The 23,157-nt window shown below is 41.8% G+C and overlaps 1 protein-coding gene and 1 long non-coding RNA gene across 2 annotated transcripts; both read right to left on the bottom strand.

Annotated features, from left to right (window-relative positions):
* Positions 1-5,449: 5,449 nt before the first annotated feature.
* On the bottom strand, positions 5,450-13,544 carry LOC105044332 (phenylalanine ammonia-lyase G4-like). The gene is given in 6 exon segments (XM_073255184.1): positions 5,450-5,893; positions 5,946-6,284; positions 9,022-9,253; positions 9,819-10,467; positions 10,470-10,622; positions 13,370-13,544. Coding segments are annotated over 6 exon segments (1,992 nt in total).
* Positions 13,545-19,283: 5,739 nt separating this feature from the next.
* LOC105044313 (uncharacterized) lies at positions 19,284-20,777 on the bottom strand. Its single transcript, XR_831883.2, has 2 exons — positions 20,526-20,777; positions 19,284-19,651 (listed from the first exon to the last, which is right to left on the bottom strand). It is a non-coding gene; the product is annotated as an uncharacterized lncRNA (long non-coding RNA).
* Between the last annotated feature and the right edge of the window lie 2,380 nt (positions 20,778-23,157).

Genomic DNA, 23,157 nt, shown 5'->3' with positions numbered 1-23,157 from the left:
ATGCTTGCATGGGAAGCATTCCTTTGTCTCTTCTCTTCAATGACTTGTATTGTTATCTAAAAAGTATTGTTCAGTTGCATCACAGTGGTCCTGGAGATCGTTATCTTGGAAGCTACGAGTTAGGGGGCCTTTGATATTGCAACTTTTTGAACAGCTGAAAGTGTTGTGAAATATGCTCTCTTTGATCATGCCTTCTTGTATGGAAGATATTCCAACCTAGAAGCTTACTCAAAGTGGCGCTTTTTTTATCAAATCTTTCGACAAATTTCTGAACAATAGGGAAGTGCTTTGTCCATTTTATAAGATTATCTGGAGGGCCTTCAACCTGAAAAGGTTAAGGTCTTTCTGTGGCTAGCATTGAGAAACAAAGTGAATACAGGGTAGGTACTAGCGAAGAAGGGATGGCAGGTTAGCTCAAGTTGTGCTTTGTATGGAGCTAGGTTAGAGTCGATCTCCCATTTTTTACTTAAATGCCCCTTCACGTGTAGCCTATAGAATGCTGTCAAAATTCAACTTAAAAGCAGAAGATGGCCTAGTAACCTCAGAAGTTTGTGGACAGATTGGAGATTAAAGAAATTTACGGCTCTTGCCAGAAAGGTTGGGGAACAATTGATGGCTGCAATGAACTGGGAGGTTTGGCAAGAAAGGAACAAAAGGAGCTTCCTAAAGCAATCCAGCACCGTCTACTCAACTCTACAAAGAATTCTGAGCCTGTTTCATAGTTGGCAGCACCTTTGTTTCAACAAGCACCTTGACAAATCATCATTGCCTTGGGAATTCTCTTGTCCCCCTCGTTCATGAAAGTCAATATAAATGACCCCATCCCACCAAAGCATTTGACAGCAGAGTTGAGATGACAGGGATGTGCAAGATGTGGGTAACTATGTGGCAAAAGATTTGAATATGGACATTATAAAAAGCATAGTTAATATATGAACAGATTATAAAGGATGTCAACTAGCTCAATTGAAAGTCCTCGAGTGTTGGTGGCAGTGACTTGGGTTTGAATCCCGCATACACCTAATCCGGACCGAGCTTAGTGGCCTATTGGCCTGGCAACTTAGTAATCAATCAATCTCTTTGTTCTATTCGTGGCACCAAACATGCAGCATTTGGAGCTTTTCACGTGCATGAAGTTGGCACCCTATCGAATTACTTTAAAAATAATAAAACTTTGCTATCCAACAGAAGGAAAAAGACCATGATACAAAAATCTCAACCAATGAATTTGATGTGAATTTGAAGATGTGATCTGGAATTTTTTATAACTATTTAGACTAGTGAACATTTACCTACAAATACATGTGTAGAATGAAAACTGTTATGATAAAATTTTTAAATTATGTATAAGCAAAGAGTTTCAATTTTTTTTTTATTAAACTGATGACAAATTATTTTGCTATATTCAAACAAAAATCATAATCATCACAAAAATCAATGTCAGATGTGTTTCCAGCGAGTGCAGCCTGCATCTATACTCAACTTCAATAAATATCACCCTCAATATGTGCTAGTATTAGATCAATCAACTTCATGTGCAAACATATCATAGCTCACAGAAATAAGACTTGTTGGCACTTTCTCTTTGGATATGCTATTTCTATAACGCTTTGCTTTTCTTGAATGGATATCCATATATATTTCAATTTTAGCGCAGGTAGATGGTCGGCAACAAACTTTTTCACCAATGCAGTTTTATAAAATATGATAACTTGCATTTATGTCGTTGTAAACAACATTACAAACTCAACGTTGCAAAAGAACCAAAAAAGGTACATGATACGTGGATTCAATGATACCACTTACCTTGCAATCAACATTTTATAAAATATGCTTTATCAAAATACCATGCAGCATTTGAAAACAGTTGTCTAGTTGTACAGCTAACCTGACCCATCATGGATCACTAGTTGGCATATAATGTAAAAATACACTCGCTCACTCCCCTCAACAGTAATGATAAATTCAAGATCTCTATCATAGCAATGTGGACACCTATATATATTTGATTGACCAAAGCATAAACGATCTACCATGCCTGACACTTGCTGAATTCCCGACGGCCGCCTTGTCACAAGAAAAAGCACATTACACCTGGTGATTTAATGTTCCATCCAACCTGCACAAATGAAAACCGAACTAATTAAATGATTCGATTGTAATCCAGCCTAAATGTATGGGCCAGAACAACTTCTTGCTAAGATACAAACATGACCTAGTTGATGAGCGAGTTGGAGATGGTAGAGAGGACAGATATACAATACAAACCGACCTAAATCTCACCATTGACAACACTTCATGCTAAGATAAAACAGTTCTTGTTTGATGAGGGATCTCATTTCAATGAATGTGATGCTTCTAACGAAATCCAATTACTTGGGACAAAAAATATTGGAATATTTATATATAATACAGATAAAATTTCAAAGGGATCAAACTTTGCCTCCAGCAAGATTTAATCGAGAACTTGTTCCATTGCAAAATTAATAGAGCTGAAAGTATCAGTAATGCTTTAAAAGCTGGATTAAGCTTCCCCTTTCATGTATGGAGCACAACATTAGCTCTATAATAACTATAATGCCATAAAATGCTCAACTCTACTTACAGTTACCACTATCTAGCACAAATGCTTTGAGAGCTAGGCAGAGTCCAAATACCGGCATGCAAACTATTGTTTTGGCAATTCTAACGTAAGACTTCAGCTCTACCGATTCTCCCATCATGGTGATACTTTATAACGGTTATTTTTTGTTTACCCAAAATTTATTCAGAAATGAGATGGTGAATGCAATAATAGTTTCTAATCATCATTATTACTATCAATAATAGAAATATCCCTATTTGCTCACTCAGTAAATAAAAATGTACATTCTTTAATTATCTAGGACAAAATTGAGTTCATGTAATATTATTTTGTTCAAATGGTAGTGAATATATCAAATTATAGCCCACTAAATAATGATCTTTACCTAATTGTTTTGTCGGACTGAAGTGAGACCTGCATTCGTAGGACGTATACGGATGCGGAACTTAACGGGAGGTCCCTAAGAGTGTTTGATATGTTGCCTTTTCCAGAAGGACAGATGGAGGGAGGGGGTTTCTGATAAAAATTAAGATTGCACGAGATCTAAAGATAGCGATTGTTCTCGAGCCCGCCCTCGACCCAACACCAAAACCTCGCATCCGGCACGCGCGAAGAGCTTCTGGGGGCGGTCGATGGGATGGGTGAGCTTCGATTCTTTCTCTGCTCTTCCCTCTCTCCCCCATTAGCTTGTTTGCTATGGATTCTGTATCTAATTCTGTCCTCGGATTCTTCTTCTTCTTCTTCTTTTGCTGTGTTTTTTAACCGGCTTTCAGGTGCGTCTCGGAGCTACGGGGAGGAAGCAGTAGGATGTGATAACGTTCTTCCATTGCGTAAAGGTACACGATAGACCATATACCGCTCTATATATGATTCTATTTTTCTTTCTTTTTTCGATTATTTGTTTCTATACTTGGCTGCCTTGCTTGATGAAAACCTCTCATGGGATAAATCTACATCTCTAGCTAGTAGTGTCGGTCTGGGTTTCTGGAGGGTCTCAGGTTCACACTTTGGCTGCCTTGCTTGATGAAAACTTCTTGTATGATGAAGTTAGTTCGGTTTAACTGGTTATATATATATATATATATATATATAATATAAAAAAAAAAAAAAAAAAAAAAAAAAAAATATATATATATATATGTGGTTATAGCTCCTATTATTCCTGTTGACTGTCCGTTGGAATGGGAGAGATTAGGTAACAAGTGGATTTTTTATTCTTCCATTGTTATATTTCTTGTTAGAAAATTAGTATTTAGTGAATGTTCATATATAGTGCTGATTGATAGATGATTTATGTTATTTCTTAAACCATTTACTCAAGGTTTTCAAGTTGCCTAGCTAGGTGAAGCCAGAAGATGGACACAATATTTTATGGCCTGGGTAAGGGCCTGGGCTTCTGCCAAGGGAGGAAAGCACTTGAAGTTTAAATCATGCATGCTTTAAATGATATATGTAAATTAGTATATGCATATATTGTATATGTAATGTTTTTAAAAAAAAAATGCTAGTATAAAACCCTTTTTACTACATAGAAAAGGTTGAAAGATCAAAGTGTACAAGAAAGATAGCAATAAGAGAACTGCTGTCATTGCAACAACCAGCAAGATATATATAAGGACACAGCCAGGCAGTCAACACTAGCAAGAAGTCAAGGAAGACGAGATGGTAGGGAAGTAGCAACCAACGGATTCGGCCATAGCCAACACCCATCAAGAAGAAGGAAAGGAGGAGGCAGGGAGAACAAAGGCTGATAAACAAGATGAAAGGCAAAAACATGAAAAACAAGGGAAGCATGATCACATGAAGAAGCGATAACAAAAGATTTAAAAGAAGGAACAAATATCAAAGGAACAAGGAGAAGAAGAATACGCTGAACATTGGTCTAAAGAAGAGGAAAAATGGATCCAAGAAAGGAAGTAATTACAATAATTTGTGACCCGCTCCGCCACTCATTTCTTGATTATCCACTTCATATCTCAACTTAGCATATGCAAGTGTTGCTGTAGCTGCGAGTGCAGATGAATCAGAATTAGTAGGTTTTAAGTAAGGTTGCATGTTTGGTTATTACCTCTAATTTGATCGAGAGGGTCCTTACCGATCCTTTTAAATCAAAGTTTGTAGGTTAATTTGCATTGAAGGCATAAACATGCTCCTCATCTCAGCGTGTCTCCCACGTATGGGTTGCGTACACTATCGACTAAGAATAAGATGGCTAATTTTTAGCGAATTCTAGCTTTGCATGTGCAGATGAGAAAAATTAATTTGGCAGGTATTTGAAGTAACATCCTGCATTCTCTCCATCAAAAAAACATCCTTCTGGCTTCTCAAAACTCTGATGAGTCGCATTAAGTACGTGTTATCATTATCACTATTACCAAAATGTAAATAAATTGTGTCTTAAACTTCGTAGTATGATCTTTCTACAGGCGAAATCACTAATTTATCCCTCAACCAAACATGCATGCAAACAACAAGCCGGCCGCAGCTCTTTCTGAATTTGTAAGTAAATTCCACAAACTGCATTTATTCATTTAAATGCTACACTGCTTGTTATTGCATAACAAGATGTTACATAAGCATAAGAACGAAACAGTTTTCAACAAACGAACATAATATTATACTTTCATCTCTCTCTCTCTCTCTCTTTTTCTTTTTGGAGTGATGGAGGAAGTGAGATATATACTTCCCCAGCTTTATTAATCATAGAACGGAAGGAACGACATATACCAACAGCAACACAACATGGGGTTCACATTTCAAACATATAGAGGCATGCAAGATCTAACGAAGAAGAGAGAACATCCGAAAGCTGACTGGGGATTAAGAAATATTGCCCTCTCTTCCCAGTGCCGGCTTCCCTTAACGTTAGGGTAGGGGAGCACCATCCCACTCCTTGAGACACTCGAGAAGAGGATCAGTCAGTAACCCTCTGCCGATCGCCACAAACACCTTGTTGAACTTCTTCCCCGGCGAACCCACCTTCTCACCTGACAGAAACCCGGCACCGAGCTCCTCCCTCACAAACCTATACAGAGGATACGACCTGCACTTGTTGATTCTGTTCTCCATCGGCAAGTTGCCATTCTCAAACGCCACCCTCACTGCCTCCACCTCTTTCGGTAATGCAGCCTTGAGCTCCGCCTCGAAGGCATTTATCTTATCGAAGATTGAAGTGCTCGCATCCTTCTCTTTCTCACCATTATTTACAGCATGCTCCACAAGAACCTGCCTTAACTTCTGCATCAGAGTGTACCTCGAGCTGCAGGGGTCGTCGGCGTAGCTAAAGACGTACTCTCGATCGATCGATAACTTCGATCATGTCCTTCTCACAGAACCTCGAGGGGTGGAGCTCGCCATCAACGCCCATCAGGAGCACCCTCTTCGCCACTTGGCACACCGTGTTCTTGATCGTGTTCTTCAAATTCTCCTCCAAATGCCGCAAATTGATGGCTTGGCAGAGTGCTACTAAGTAGGTGGCGGACATGAGCTTCAGGATCTCCACTACCTCTTGCGTCTTCCTTGCTGAGAGCAAGCCCAAGGAGTTCACATCCTGGTTGTGTTGCTCTGCACTCTGGACATGGTTGCTGGCCGGGTTTCCAAGGACTTGGAGCTCCGAGCAGTAGGCTGCCATCGCTATCTCTCCACCTTTGAGGCCATAGTCTAAGCTCGGGTTCTGACAGTCGGAGAGATTGGATGGTAGCTGTTAAGATTTAACGTCTCGAGATTCGATCTATATTGAGCCCATAGTGAGGTTCGTGGTGAAAATGGAGTCCAACGAGATCAAGATCATCTCAAATAAACCTCGGACGAAGAAGATACGTGCTTTTGAAGTCGGCACGAGATTCGAAACGATGGAGGACCACCAGCGGTGGGCCGGTGGAGCGGCGGCGGCGCGGTCGCAAGCGGTGGAGTGCGGCACAGGCAGGGCCAACGTGCGGGGCGTGCGGCCCAGGCGCACGGTCCGGGCGGGCGTGCGGCCCAGCCCATGCGCGGGCGTGCAGGGTGCGGCCCAAGCCCAGGTGCTCGACGTTGGCGCGCCCAATCCCCGCGCGCAAGGCGGCCCAGGCCCAGGTGCCGCTAGGGCCTGGCCTGTACCCGGTCCATTGTGGACCGAGCGGTCCATGGCGGACCGCTTGGGCGTTTCCTAAATATTTCTCATGGTCCCTATTCTATGGACCGATCGTGATCGAATGGCCCAGAGAGTTTTCGATCTCGATCTGACGGTCCAGGGAGTTATTTGGGATTGTTTGGGACTCCTAATATGTGTTTAACTCAGTTTAAGGCCCTTTAAAAGGGCCTAAACAGTGAATTGAGGTGTGAGTGGTTTGTTCTTCGCCGCAGGAAACCGTAAGCGTGGTTTTCTCATAGAAAATTGTAAGGCGCTGCGGCTCGTCGTGCGGAAAACAGAGAAAAGTGAACCCAAAGAAGAGAGAGAGCCGTCGTATGCTAAGAGAGGAGCAGAGCTTCTGGACAGCGGATAGTAGTTGCTTCAAGGGTCGGGGGTCTTTCAAGAAAGAGAGCTTTTGTGAGGGAGAAATTGGATGTACGAGGATTGAGGGTGAGATCTCCTATTGTAAATTTTTTTTCATAGTGAAGTTTGCATGCCCTATGGAGGCGAGCTCTTTTGTGGCTGATCCACGTATTTGATTGTTTTTTTGTTTTATTTCTTCTTTCTTCTTGCTGCATCACGCAGTACCGAAAAGGTCTTGGGAGGTGGTATCCTAGCCAGACATCCATCTAACAAGTGGTAGCAGAGCGAGGCGGTAGAAGGATGCAGATTATAGCAGTGGTGAGTAAGACTGAAGATGGAGAAGACAGGAACAATCAAGATGGAGATCAACAAATTTGATGGTAAGAGCAATTTCTCCTTGTGGCAGGCAAGGGTGAAGGACGTGCTCATCCAACAGGGGTTGATCGATGCTCTCTTGTGCGATGAGAAGCCAACCATCATGGAGGTGCGGGATTGAAAATGGCTACAGATGCAGGCGGTGAGTACCATCCGCATGTATCTAGCGGATGAGGTGGTGATCCATGTGCTGAGCGAGACTTTTCCGATGATGCTGTGGTTGAAGCTCGAGAAGTTGTACATGATGAAGTCTCTCACCAACACTCTTTTTCTCTGGAGGCAGTTTTACCAGCTGTGGACGGCTGAGGGATAGAGCGTGCAGGAGCATCTCAGCCACTTCCAGAAGATCCTCACCGACCTCCTCAGTGTTGGCGAGAATGTTGAGGAGAAGACCAAGGCACTGGTTTTGCTAGCATCGCTTCCACCTTCGGACGAGTCCTTAGTGACTGCTCTTCTAGTGGGGAAGAGCACCATCAAGATGGACGAGGTCACCACGGTGATATTCCAGAACGAAGTTCTCAGGAGGGAGAACCCAGCTTCGAGCTCAGATGGCAGTAGCTTAGCTTTGATGGCTTCTCGAGGAGCAAAAGGCGGTAGACGGAGCGACAGAAGATCGGACGAGGGCGATCCAAGTCCAGGAGGGACTTTAGCAAAATCAGATGTTACCGGTGTGAGGAGTTGGGGCATTTAGCCAGAGATTGCTCTCAACTCAAAAATTGGATGGTGGCTGCTGTAGCGACGGCCGACAGCGATTTAGATGGAGATATCCTGGAGATATCTGATAAGGTATCTATTTCTTCCCAACAGTGGATATTAGATTCTGCATGCCCCTATCATGTATGTTGTAGAGAGAAGCAGTTTGACTTCTTGAAGAACAGTGAGGGTATTGTATATCTGCCGGATGGATCGAGCTGTGCGATCAGAGATATTGTGACGGTCAGCTGGAGGACACGTGACGATGCAGTGAGGAGATTGGGGGAGATTCGATATATACTCGATTTCAGACGGAATCTTATTTCACTTAGTAGACTAGATCGAGAGGCTATAGGACGGTAGCTGGTGGAGGAATCCTGAGGGTGCTACGCAGTGATAGGATTGTGCTGGAGGGGAAGAAAGAGAGCAGAGGATATTATTACCTGCAGAAAGCCCAGTGCGAGGTGAAGCTTCGGGAGCCAGGTGGATCCCAGAGCGAGGTGGAGCTCCATGTGGAGGTGGATGGAGCACGAGACAGGAGACTCGGGAGGACGAGAGACGACGTCGCAAGGTGAGATTCCTATTGCCACAGGATGATGTCCCGAGTAGGTCTCAAGTCAGGAGGAGCACAGCATACGATGGAGATGGAATCGAGCAGCTTGACTCAACTCCCATGTTTGCCTATCCATGATCAGCAGGCGATTGCCCCAGGCATGGGGGCAAGGAGATCCAAAAGCTCTCAGAGTTAGAAGATGCCGAATATCAAGTCGAGATAGAGATTATTAGGATTTGACATCTCAAGATTCGATCCATATTTAGCCCACAGTGAGGTTGCGGTAAAAAATAAAGTCCAACAAGATCAAGATCACCCCAAACAGACTTCGAACGGAGAAAATACGTGCTTTTGAAATCGGCACGAGATCCGAGGTGACGGAAGACCGTCGGCGGTGGGGCCGACGGAGCGGTGGTGGCGCAGCCGCAGGCCGTGGATCGCGGCCCAGGCCCAAGCGCCGGTGCGGGCGCGCCCAAGCCCGCACACACGGGCCGGCCCAGGCCCTGACCCTGCTGGGGCCTGGCCTGTACCCCGGTCCACCGTGGACCGAGCGGTCCATGGCGAACCACGTGGACCGCTGGATATTTCCCAAACGTTTCTCGCGGTCTATGGTACTATTCTGTGATCGATCGCGATCGAACAGTCCAAAGAGTTTCGATCTTGATCCGACGGTCCAGAGGGTTATTTGGGGTTGTTTGGGACTCCTAATACGTATTTAACTCAGTTTAAGGCCCTTTAAAAGGGCCTAAATAGTGAATTGAGGTGTGAGTGGTTTGTTCTTTGCTGCAGGAAATCGTGAGCGTGGTTTTCTCACAAAAACTATAAGGCGCTGTGGCTCATCATGCAAAAAATAGAGAAAGACGAACCCAAAGAAGAGAGAGAGTCATCGTATGCTAAGAGAGAAGAAGCAGATCAGAGGGTCTTTCAAAAGAGAGAACTTTTGTGAGGGAGAAATTGAATGTACGAAGGTTGAGGATGAGATCTCCTCTTGTAAATTTTTTTTTTCATAGTGAAATTTGCATGCTCCGTGGAGACGAGCTCTTTTATAGCTGATCCACGTATTTGATTATTTTTTTATTTTTTTTTTATTTTTTCTACTGTATCGTGCAGTAGATAGTATGTTGATGAGACATCCATCTAACAGTAACAAATAGTCATAGAAATCGTTGATGAGCTCGGAGAACTGGGCGAACATGAGCTTCCCGATGGCAGCGATCGCCAACCGGGTGTTATCCATCGAGACACCAACGGGACTAGCCTGGAAGTTGCCACCATGTAGGGCCTTGTCCCTCGTGATGTCGATGAGGGGGTTGTCGTTCACTGAATTGATCTCTCTTTCGATGCACTTGGTTGAAAACCAGATTACTTCGATCTGGGGGCCGAGCCACTGGGGCGAGGTTCGGAGGGCGTAGCGGTCCTGCTTTGGCTTCTGGAGGGGGTTGATTTCGTGAAGCTTCTTCACCATCTCCATGAAGGAGCTGCCGGCAAGTATGTGCTCCATGATGGCCGCCGCCTCGATTTGGCCCGGGTGGTGTTTCAGTTTCTGGATGAGGTGGTCGGTGAATTGCGGCTTTCCGTACATGACCTCGCAGAAGATAGCGGACAGGACCTCGAAGAGGACTGCGAGGATGTTTGCTTCATAAAGGACTAGTGAAACCCGACCGGAGGCGATGGCGGTGCCATTGATAAGCGCCAGGCCTTCCTTGGGCTGCAGCTCGAAGAACCTGTGGGGAATTCTGGCGATACGGAAGGCCTCAGTGGCGTCGATCGATTGCCCAGTGGGGATGATGGCCTATGCATTGGGCGACCGGTGAGGATGCCGGCAATGTAGCAGAGGGGGATGTGGTCACCGAAGGCACTAATGCTGCCCCGAAGAGGGACGCAGGGGGTGACGTTGGAATTCAGGAGGCCGGTGATGGCTTCCTGGATCTCGAATTTAATAGGGACTCACGACCTATCGAGGTGCGCAGTTTGCATCATAGAATACGGTACACTATTCAATGACTGTTATTAAAATAAAGACGACTATCAGTAATAATGTGTTATGCACTTAGGTTGCGTTTGATGTGTTGCTTGAGAGTGATAAACTGGATTATTTGATAATTTTAATTATTTATAATTTAAATAAATTATCGATAATATTGGTTATTATATTTGATATATATATATATAGATAATATTATAGTAAAATTATTAAAATTTTGATTCACATGTTTGGTATGACAATCAGATTATTGGTAATGTAACATCAAATTTTTAAAATATTTTTAATTCAAATTTATTAAAAATCACATCATGTGAACATAAATTTTAATTTTTTAAAATAAAAAATAAAAATATATTATATATTATAATATATAATATATATTATATTATATTATAATTTTTATTATTTTTTTATTTTTTTCTTTCCTTCTTCTTCCTCCGCATGCCACAACCCCCTCAGACCCTCGGCTTCTCCACCCCCGGCCATTTGCCCTCGACCCTCTGATAGTCACATCTCCGGCACCACCTCCGGCCGTCCGCGCCACCCCATGCACCGTCTTCTGGCCCCCCAATGAACCCGTATCTCACACCCTCCGTAGCTGGCTCCATCACCGCCTTCACCCACCTGTACCGCCAACCTTACCCACGCCACCGATCCCCCGCACCCCACCCCCTCGCAACCATTCGGTACGACACCACCGGCGGCGACTAGCATCGCTTGATTTCTGCCGAGCCCGATCTTTCTCTTCCCCACATCAAATAAAAAAAAGAGGGGGAAAGGGACCGTCGGCTCCTCCACGCCATGTCCTCCTTCTCCACGCAGTAACTGCAGACCGTCATTCGGAGAGACGGCGGCGACCCCGACGGCAATATTTGGGCTACCGGCGGCAGCGGATGCAACTCACCGACGGCCCGGTTAACCAAACAGACAAAAAAAAGGGGGGAGGAGAGGTTGTCGGATCCCGTCTTGATTGACTTTTTTTCATGCTTCCCTATGAATACCGACGGCCGACAGTTGGGAGACGAGACGGCCTACCGATTCGTCGATTTTGGAGCTGCTATCAGTCGGATTTTGTGGAGGAGGGTGCCAGTTTTAGGTCCCTCTCTTTTCATTGCCTATCGTGAGGAAGAAGATCGTCTGAATTTTTGAGAATATTTTTGTCCAAAAAAATTATTACATATTTGATAATCTGGATAGCTACCCCTTTTCTTGATAATCCAGATTAACTCATAGAAGGTAATCTGAATTATTTGATAATCTAGATTATCAATCTAAAAAATATATTAAATATGATAATCTAATGGGATTTTTTTAAATTTTCAGCAATCTAAATAGATCGCCAACTATCAAACATATCTTTAAAATCATTTTGTTAGATAGATAGCTGTCATCTCTTGATGGCAGCCATACAATACTGTACAGCATTCTACGGTGCAAATCAACACCGCAGAATATCCATACCCTTTAAATAATGGTAGGAGAGAAAGGGTTGTTAGTTGGAAGATCGTTTTGCAATATCGTATGGCAGGTCGGAATGTGGGGCCGTGATCTTCGTTCGAATTGAAAGCAGATCTTTTTTTCCTTCCTGACGTCTCTCTCTCTCTCTCTCTATATATATATATAATATTCGGAGTCAAACCTGACCGAGTTCCTCACCGTCCGATGCTTCTAATCCATATGGATCCCCATGCAGCAAAATAAAAATTAATAATTATTTTTTTTATCAATTTAGTATTGTAAAGAATAATAGTTACCTTCTACTGTATTATTTGGCAATACCATGCATAAATCAATAAGTCCGTGACAACAAGTTAGAAAGATTATAGCCCCAAGTCAACCTAGTCAAAAGTTCCTCCAAAATTAATCATTTTGGACGTCTAAAATTAGTTCAAAGTCTCGATACAATATTATATGGTTATTGAGGCTTTCAGTTAATACTAGAATGTTATGAACAGTATGTTTAACCAAAGGGTATCATTTTTATTCATGTCTGGAAGGATTTAGTAACTTTGCTAAGCTTAAAAGAGTGGACGTTACCAAGATTTAAATATTGAATACCTAGGAATTAATTATAAAGCTTGGTGGGCTTTAAGTGTACTATTTGGGGCTTTAAGTGTAGGTGGGCTTTAATTCTTTAAGTGTAGTCATTGAACACATTTTTGTCATTAAAGCAAAGGAATCCTATTAGCTTCTCAGTAGTAGAGTAACAGCAAATGCAATGTCATCAATACCATGCTAGTCAACTTAGCATATTGTAGCATCCAATGAATGATGCACCCCAGTGCTACTATTACCAGGCCTCATATTGTAGGACATGTCAGTTAGATGATGGCACCATGTTGAAGCATGCAGATTATTGTGCTGCTTCAACATATTACTGTCCTCGTTGGTCAATTGCAACCCATTAATTTAATTGAGATCCCACCATACCTACCACACACTGAAAGGTATCTAATGTTTTTTGCTCCACCAAAATGTATGCATTATTTACATTCTATTGGAAGGTACATACCTAATGTTTGCAATACCATAGAAATGTACATGCATATACAAATGCATATGTTACATAAGTATGTATGTGTGTACACACAGTTCTCTCAAATTGGATTAACAATAAACATGACTAAAAACATGCATATAATTAGTGTAAATAACAAACTAGTTTAGTGCAAAAGAGACCATAGAGATATATTTAAGCAAACAAACCAGATGAAAAAGGATAAAATTGGACAACGATGGGGTTGGAGAACTCTTGAAGCATCAGAACCAGGCCGGTAGTAGTGGGGTGGTGGTGGTGGGGTTTAGGGAAGTCCCGAGCAGAAGGGCCAATAGTGGTGGGGTGCGGTTTGGGGAAATCCTGAGAAGAAGGGTTGGTGGCCATGGGGTGGCAGCAAAAATCCCGAGAAAAAGAGCCAGCAGTGGATGGGTGGGGTTTGGTGAAGTTCTGAGAAGAAGGCCGGCGTGGGGTTTCGATGGTGGGGTTTGGAGAAGTCTTGAGAGGAAGGATTAGCATCAGTGGGGTTAAGAGAGAAGAAGAGAGCTTGGACTGATGGGTGAGGGGTCTGGGAGGAGAGGAAGATGGCCGATGGGTGGGAGGTTTGGGAGAAGAGAACAACCGATAGATGGAGGTAAAGCTTCTCCTCTAAACTACAGTAGTGGTGGGATGGAGAAAGAGCACCAGCGGTAGGGTAGAGCTCCTCCTCTAAATTGAGAGAGAGAGGAGAGGGGAGGGTATTGTGGGGGCGATGAGTGTTCTCCTATGGCAGATCCAGGAGTTTTAATCGGGGGGTGCAGTATACAAAGAGAATTGAGAGAGAGATTGATGAGAGAGAGACAAAGGCAGGGTCGGGGAGGGGGGTTTTAGGTTTACAGGCAGAGAGTTAATTTTAGAGCTAGGAATTTCAATTTAGGGGGTGCAACATTCTTTACATAACTATATTTTTTTTTCCAAACTATATATATGTATATATATATATCGGACAAAGGGGGTGCAGACGAATCTTTGGCCTCCCTTACTAGTAGGTCTGCCAGTGGTGTTCTCTAAACCAAGAGAGAAGAGAGGAGAGGGAGGAGATGAGATTTTGTGGTGGGGGGGGGGGGACGGGGAGGTGGGGACCACGCCTTGGGGGATTTTTTCTTTTAGATTTTGTTAGAAGAGGGGTTGAGGAGAAGGTTTGAAATAAGAAAGAAGAAAGGTGGGAGGAGAAGAAACAAACACGATGGGAGGCTACTGTTTGAAATGACAATTAATCCTTGGATGTATGTGGGATAGAATCTCTGTAAGGATCCGTGCGAGTGTATATTTAGTTCCATATCGATTATTTGTTAGAAAAATTTTGAATACTTATACAAGGCTAACCCAAATAACACCTTCTGTATAGCCTTTTGGGATAAGATTCTGAGTTGTTGCAAATGGTATCAGAGCCGACTCGACATATAACTCATGTGGACTGGAGGATACTATAACATGGATTCATTGGATTGACCATAGACCAATCATATGTTTACAAATGAATATATGAATTTAGATCTTCAGCTTGACGAGGACGTGAGAGATTAAATGGGGAGAGTATATGAAGACTTATGCGGGTGTGTATTTAGTCTTTGATTCCCAACTATATATATGTGATCACTACAAATGGATGAGAAATTATTAGATGGATCACATCCGGTCATGGACCTAGCATGAAATCATTTCCAGTCATATTGCTATGACGCACACTATAATAATTAGAATGAAGTAATTTCATCCTAGGTTCATAGTGTCCATCTAATAGTTTCTCTCATTACATTTAATTATTAGATGGACTAGGTCCAATGGGCCTGTCCAATATTACCCTCTTCTATGTACCATTCCACCTTCGTTCCTAGGATTTCGTATCTTTCCATTTTGTTGTTACCCTTTGGCTGTCTTCCTCTCTTGAGCTTGTATCGTCTTATACTAAAATTTGATCGACGTTCTACTCAAGAAGAGACCAGACATAAAAATGAAAGCGGAGAGTGAACATGGTATCATAAACCATCAAATATCGGATTAATTCAATTTGAAATCTTCTGCAATTTAATCCACTTACTCCTTTAGTTCGTTTAGTCCATATCTCTGTGCCGTTTTCCATCATCACATTAAGAAAAACTATATCAGAGATTCGGATGTGGTTGTACGTGTCATCTCTAGTAAAGAAGTAACGCTATTCATCTGGCTGCCTTCATTTTCGTGTTGTCAAATAATAACACAGGTTGTATAGGCATAAGTCAATGGGCTGTCATGCATCAATTTTTCTTGAGAATGCCTCCCCCCTCATCGTTTCTTTTGAACTAATAAATAGATAGACAAATTGATACATAACAACATTGCAGATAAGTGCTTCAACTATTAGACAATAGGTGGCAAGGAGGAGCTAGTCATCGATAAAGTTGAGGCTGTGGCTAATGGAACATATGCATCAGCCTCAACTATTACATTGTTATTAATATGGATCTACCCGTGTTTCTAATATATTGCATCAAGAGTAGCCGCTGATATATTAATAAAATAATTGTCACAGAGAACTTTCTCCGATGAACAAAGAAAATTTCAATTCGGCTTGTATTCAATTTACATATGTGAACTTTTAAAATTTAATTTCCAATGATCAAAATACTTTTTATTTTTCATGCTACGATATTATCTCTCTTTATCGACAAAGCTTTTTTTTTTTTTGGGTAAGTAAGAGGCCGAAGCTATATTGCAAAGAAACTATAATGTCTTTGAAAAACAAAACACAAACAAACAAAGGAGAAGAACATACATAGTAAGCAGGGTGTGGGAAATACAAATCCAAAATAAGCCCAAAGATGCTTCAGACCAAAAGAGTATATATATGACGGATAATACCTCAACTATTACAGAAAAAGGCAGCTAGCAAGAAAAGGACAATAATATCCATCTATTTTGGCTAGCAAGAAAAGGGCAACCAAGATTTGTTATCCACTTGGTCTACTTACTCAAAAGAGCGTCAAAGATTTATTATCCAGCTGATCTACTTACTTATTTTAACTGGCAAGAAAAAGAAAAGATTTCCTATGAATCCTTTCTTAATCTGTACAGCTTAGCTAGCATTCTAAATCATTCTTTTGAATTCTAGATAGTCCTTTTTATTTGTATAAAAAAAGGGAACCTCCTCATTAATTTTTCAATCAAAAAATATGAAGATAATTTTTTCTTCATTTTAGCTTTCTCTGTTTGCCTTGTTTGCAGGGACTCCTTCGGACATCAATTTGTAGTATAAATAAGAAGGAGAATATCTTTTGTTTGTACACAGATTCTTTTTTGATTGAGAGGCTATATTATGATATAAAAGAGAATACATTATTAGTCCCATTGGTTATGAATCAAGAAAAATTTTGATTTATATAGAAAGAGATCATCTTTCTCATGTGAAGCTCTTTTTAGAAGATAAAATCATAAGATCCATAGATCAGAATAGACAATTTCTCATGTATCGAGTCATGAGCTTTTGGCCGCAACATATTCCTTTAAATACTTTGGTGCAATCCTCTTATGAGTTGGTGATGCATCAGCTTCACACTACGTTATCAAGTAACAAAACTTTGATTGATCCTTAATGATTACATTGCCTAGTCAAGCTAAGTCTATTCTACTCTTAGGCCGAGGGGGGGGGTTCAAAAGTGGGTTCGGGTCATGATCTAAATTATTCTTCTCAATTAAACTTTTAATCTGAAATTGTGGGGGCTTTTAAGCTCTCTTTTGTCAATTATGCTAAATCTCTAACTCACTCTCACAATCTTGATCTAGTTTGTTTTTCAAAAATTAAGCTTGAACAGCCAGCTAAAAAATACAGAAATCGAATTCGATTGTAATTAATCAATTTTTTTATGAATCACAATCCGATTCAAGTTCGATTTCATATGGATTGGATTGGGTGGGTTTCTTAAGATTTCGATTATTTACTCAGCTCTGAGAAATATTGTGATGCTAAAAGTCAAAAGCAACATGGGGAGAGAGACTTTAACATTAAGTTCTCTCGTGTGAGCACAAAGAATTTTTCTTTCGGGCTATGTCACGTCATAAGTGAGAAATTCTTTGTGCACCGCCCATGGTGTAAAAAATTTGACTACGTAGCCATCGCTTTCCAATGCGTATTTAATGTCCGCAGTTTTATTTTTTTATTTAAAATTTTGAATAATAAAAATATCTCTTTCTTTTCGAAAAATTATGATATTCTGTACTGATATTATACGTAGCCATCGCTTTCCAATGCGTATTTAATGTCCGCAGTTTTATTTTTTTATTTAAAATTTTGAATAATAAAAATATCTCTTTCTTTTCGAAAAAAATTATGATATTCTGTACTGATATTATGGCATCCTGTGTTAATGAAAATATCCTTCCTTCTTAATGACATCGTGTGAAAAAATTATGACATCTTGTGCAAAAAATCATAATTTCAACGCAGAATGCCATAATATCAGCACAGGATGCCATAATTTTTTTTTGGAGAGAATAGATATTTTTATTATTTAAAATTTTAAAGAAAAAAATAAAATTATAAATATTAAATTAATATTAAATATATATTAAAAAATAATAATCATGTGATTTAATAGCGCTCCACGTCATATTTTCTACGTCGTTGGTGGTGCACAAAGAATTTCACCACGTCATAATCGAAGCATCATCTCAACGGCCCAAAAGTCTTCTCCTTTTGTCTAGTCTTAAATAATAAATACATCATGTGGGCCTTACGATTAGTTATTTCTTGGGATATTTTGCGGAGTAATTTCTTGGGATATTTGCGGTTTCCTTTAATATTTAATTAGTTGAGTACTTATCACTGAAAAAGGTACAGGCTGTTATTATAAAAAAAAAATATAGGCGGCATTTACGTGGCGTGACCTGGGCACATGTTTCACAACACTCTGATTAGGGATAGCTTTCAGGCTGGAAATTACTAAGTAGGCCTATTTAACAGAGCATAGATCCCTGGGGTGTATATACCGTATTTTTTTTATTGGCTTAATCTATAATATTTATTATAAATTAAATCTATCTCATAATTAATCCGATAACAGACACCACTTAATCATAATGTTTGCTTGCTGACCTGAATATTAATGCAGTCCTTTTTATTGCAACAACTGGGGTGTTTTCCTGGTGCCTAGCAATCTGGTGTTTTATGAGGCTGCCAAGCATATTATGATTAATTACCATTTCGTCATGTTATTACTGTTCGAAAACTCTTTCTACCATGTATCTCCTTATGATTCTTTTTAATAAATTTTTGGATGCTTGATTGAAAGGAGTGGAAGTCTAAAATTGAAAACGGAATGTGTGAACTCCATTCTAACCATTTAGTTGGAAAGACTCCTATTTCGATTCCAATTTCGAAATGGAATGAGAATAGTTCAATTTATATAGAACTAAATCTCTACTCTTCTCTATAGATTCAAATTTTTATTCTAATTTTAATTTTAATTTCGATCATGAATCAAATACTTCGAAGAATTTGATCATTTCAATTTCAATTCTAAATCATTCTGATTTTCATTAATTTTGGTTGCGAACTAAACACTCCTTTAATATATGATCAACAAAAAATATGAGGACCATGCCAAAGTGTATATATGTTGTCCATATATTGCATATGTCCTTCTTATGGTCTTGTAGTATTCTCTACATGTTGATGATGTTTAATATTTACTTTGAACCATACGTTCACAAGTATGCAGCATTTCTACATCCTTGACTTGCCACTGGGGGATACATATGATATATAGATAATACTTGCTAGATTTTTCATCCTCCCCAAGTCTCTGATACGGTCGCCGCAAAACTTTAGCAAGCCAGCCGGCACATTCATCTCCTCTAGATAGTTTCAAAAAACAAAACCACTACCGTGCATAATACTAGGAAAAATAATTAGCTGGGCATGCAACAGTATGCTGAAGCTTCCTTGAAACAAGAGTCATTTGATTTGTTAAATATATTTGAACGTTACTTTCACATCAAAAGCTAACCTTGCGTCAGCTCCTATCGGAGCAAGTAAAGAAGTGACAGCCCACGGATTTCCCCTTAACGTGGACTCGGCAACACTGTTTAAGAAGTTAATTAACAACCGAATAGCAATAAGACAAATATAATATTATTATTTGAAATCCATACTTAGCAAAGAAGCAGATAAGCTACCAAACCCACCAACATCATATATCCTATAAATAAAACCACAAAAGGTTCGAGTAGATATACAATGTAGCAAACTAATGATAATCGCGTTCTATTTCCCGGGCCGGGGCAGGTGGAGGATGGGTTGTGACCGGTGGGGCCGGTGGCCCATAATTGTGTGGGGCGCTCCGTCAGGTCCGGCCCCGGGCCCGACCGAAAAGGTAGCAAGCAAGGGCCACGATCGCGAGCAGGATAATTAACGGCACCGAGATCACCACCAGGTCTCCCGGCATCTTTGCAGACGCTGCAATCCTTTACTGCAGGAGCTTCAGAATGACGATGTTATCAGCTAAAATTGTAATCGGTCCAATTTGGAGTCACAACTTGTTCAATTTCAAGGACCGCTCAAAATCGTTCGTGAACAGCTTATTTAAGAGATCCATGCGACCCACAAAGATTTTAAGCATATAGTTTGATCCATCAAATATATATCTGTAGCTATGTTATTATACGCCAAAAAAAAAAGTAGATAATAAATATATCCATATATCCATATATATATATATGATCTGTCAAATTGTAGAGCGGGTTCAATGAAACAAAAATTGAGATTCTATAAAGTTCACATATAGCAGAAATGCGTATTATTTGATCTGCATAACTGTTCGGCAAAAAAAAAAAAAAAAATCAGAACGATAGTTTGACTTCGGATCTTATGTCCGTATGTATTCTGAACAAGATAATATTTGATTCTTTTTCGCATCTCTAATTGAAAATAAAAACAAATAACATGTTACGGCATGTAAGTGATATCCATCTTCGTTTATCAAACAAATCCAGTATTGTTTTGTTTCCTATGCATTTTCTTTTCTCAATAAAAGTTGAAGTATTATATCATCGAGATAAATAGTAAAAATATTAAATGAAGACTGTTATCTAAGATATGATAAATTTTCACAAAATACTGAACCAATAAGTGGTACTTGTTCTTTATATAAAATAAAGGAAAAAAAAAACATAACGAAAAAAAAAAAAAACGTAGTGATAAAAACACTACTATAGTAGAGAGAGGCACGATACAGAAAAAGAGTGGGGTTCCGTTTCAGATAAAGACTGAAATCAAATCGAGATTTTGGCAAACTTGTTCTCCCCAAAACACCCCCTTTAAATTCAAGATTCGAGAGAAAAAGTGTAGCGCACCTCTGGCGGATGACCGGATCCGAATCCACAGCGATTGGAGAAGGAGAAACACTGGAGATTTCCTTCTTTCTTTCAGGGGAGAGTGAAGAGAAGAGAAGAGAAGAGAAGATAGAGGAGGGGAGTGTGAAAAGTTAGGGACCCTCAGTCAATGGTGCATCCTTGGAAGTTTAGTTTCCACCAAATGACCCGCTACGTGTCGAATATTCATGCGAGTTCAGATGTCTGGTGTTTCAGGCTTTCGAGGGGCCACACTAGGACTAGATGTTTATGAAGGGGACAGAAGTCCTTAACCAGTATAATGCATGTTAAAATACAAGCGCTAAAAAGTATAAATTTTTCAATTTTTAATTATATAAATATTTTAATAGAGATAAAGTTCAATGGACTTCTTCTATGATTTTCCTATTTGAAAGAATAGATTTACCGTTCTTGTTCATTTATTTTCTCCCTCCTAAATTTTTATAATTCCACTAATTAAAGACATCACTAATTATTCTCTTTCAAAAAGAAAAGCACAACAAGTTACAAAAAAAAAAAAAAAAAAAAATCAAAAATATGAATCAATACATTAATACAATCAGATTGTTTAGTATAAAAGTGGGGAAAAAGAAGTTAAAATGAGATGCATATATAGATATTGAGACTTCTTTCTTGATTTTGATATACAAGACTTCTCCATCAGATATAAATCACTGATAACCATCATGAGAGAGACAGAACCAAAAGGATTGCAACTCCAAAAAGACAGGATTTTTGTCGATGATTTTCCCAAAATATATTTTTTCAATTATCCCCATTAGAGCGGTGTAAGATAAGTTGCATGGATAATTATAGAGACAACAAAAATAGAGGTACCGGGTAGTCCAAGAATTATATGAGCAGAAAAAAAGTTGTCGAAACAAAGATGACTTTCTTCACCCAAAGAGATTAGTATCGGTAAATATTCCCTCACAACAAGTATATTACATGGACTTAAGAGATCAGATTCAAAAATTAATATCACCAATTGTTGCAGCCAATCACCTCATCGCCCGATCGCCGGGGAGCGTGCACCTGCAAAAGGAAGTCCGCACTGACCGGAGGCGGCTCCGACGGGGACCCTCCGACGGCCAAGTCAGAGAGGTGACTGGGCAACAGTAAAATGTAGACAGAGAGCTCTGAGAGAGAGAGAGACAAAAGAGCGAGCCTGCGCTTGTGGAGAGACGGGGCGGATCGATCTTTTGCACTGTTGCCTTCCCCGATTTATATAGTGGAGCACGGTATGGCGCCGTCATTAATGGCGCGGACAAGTGAGGAACTGTCAACTCACTGTGGACTGTCAGAGTCGCCGTGAAAATGTCATGTCGCCGTGTGGCTGTCCAATCACCAGGGTTGACAATGCCTTCGGCGGGACAATGCCCCTAGGTAACCGCGCCGCATGTCCGTGTCAAAGCTGACAAGGTCTGGCGGCTGTACGGCGATCGGAGGAGTCGGCCGACCCTAGGTCGGTGGCCAGCAGAGTGGCGTCGGGTTCCTCCGTCGGTCGGCGAGTTTCATGTGAGTCGGCCATCAGATCTCTGGGTTCAGTCGGTCGGGATGGATACGCCCGACATATCTCCAGTCGGTGATGGGCCGTTGAATGGCCGGTTGTTAGCCGCTGATGGCATCCGTCAGTCGGTCGCCCCCGACCGACGATCGGTCGGTCGGTCGGGCCGCCAGTCGGTCGGGCCGTCAGTCGGTCGGGCCGTCAGTCGGTCGGTCGGGCCGTCAGTCGGTCGGGTCGCCAGTCGGTCGGTCCGTCAGTCGGTCGGGCCCTCCGACAGTCGGTCGGTCGGGCCGCCAGTCGGTCGGGTCGCCAGTCGGTCGGTCCGTCAGTCGGTCGGGCCCTCCGACAGTCGGTCGGTCGGGCCGCCAGTCGGTCGGGTCGCCAGTCGGTCGGTCCGTCAGTCGGTCGGGTCGCCAGTCGGTCGGTCCGTCAGTCGGTCGGACGGTCCGTCAGTCGGTCGGGCCCTCCGACAGTCGGTCGGTCGGTGGGTATCCCCCCAACAGTTGCCCCCCTCCACTCCTAAGTCGGGTGGTGAGCTGGCCGATGCTTTCATTCGGGTAGCCATTCCGGACGACTGGGAGTGGATTTGTCGCATGCGTGGATCCGACTGTACCGCCGGCTGATCCGATGTCAGACGCCTCATAAATGCCAAGTGATCCGAACCTCTAGTCAGTGTCAGAAGTCACGTCGGCGTCAGGTGTCAGACGCCACGTCTTATCGTCGTCAGACGTTACGTCGGTGTCAGAAGATCGGGCGCCGGACGATACGGCGTCAGACGATCGGATATTCGGTGCCGATCGCGGGAGAGTGGGCCGCTGTCAGGCATCCCTTCGAGAACGCGAATCGGCGCGGGCGCATGAATGCGGAGCCGCGCTCCGCGTGCCGCGTGTCGAGGTAGTTGGCCGGCGCCCCCTCCGGCATTTAATGTGGGCGGTGCGACCGTCCCGGGATGGGGCGCGCCGAATCCTCCGCCAACCGGCGGGCGCCACGCGTCGCGCATCTGCAGGTCCTTGGTCGGCGCGGAAGCATCTCGACCGTCGGTCGGCCCTATATATATAGGACCTCCCGGACCCCTGACCCACACTTGCCATTTGCTGGGGAAACTCT

The sequence above is a fragment of the Elaeis guineensis genome, chromosome 4, assembly GCF_000442705.2.
Source record: "Elaeis guineensis isolate ETL-2024a chromosome 4, EG11, whole genome shotgun sequence".
NCBI lineage: Eukaryota > Viridiplantae > Streptophyta > Magnoliopsida > Arecales > Arecaceae > Elaeis > Elaeis guineensis.
Note: the sequence above shows the minus strand (reverse complement) of the source record. Positions and strands in the feature narration are given on the sequence as shown.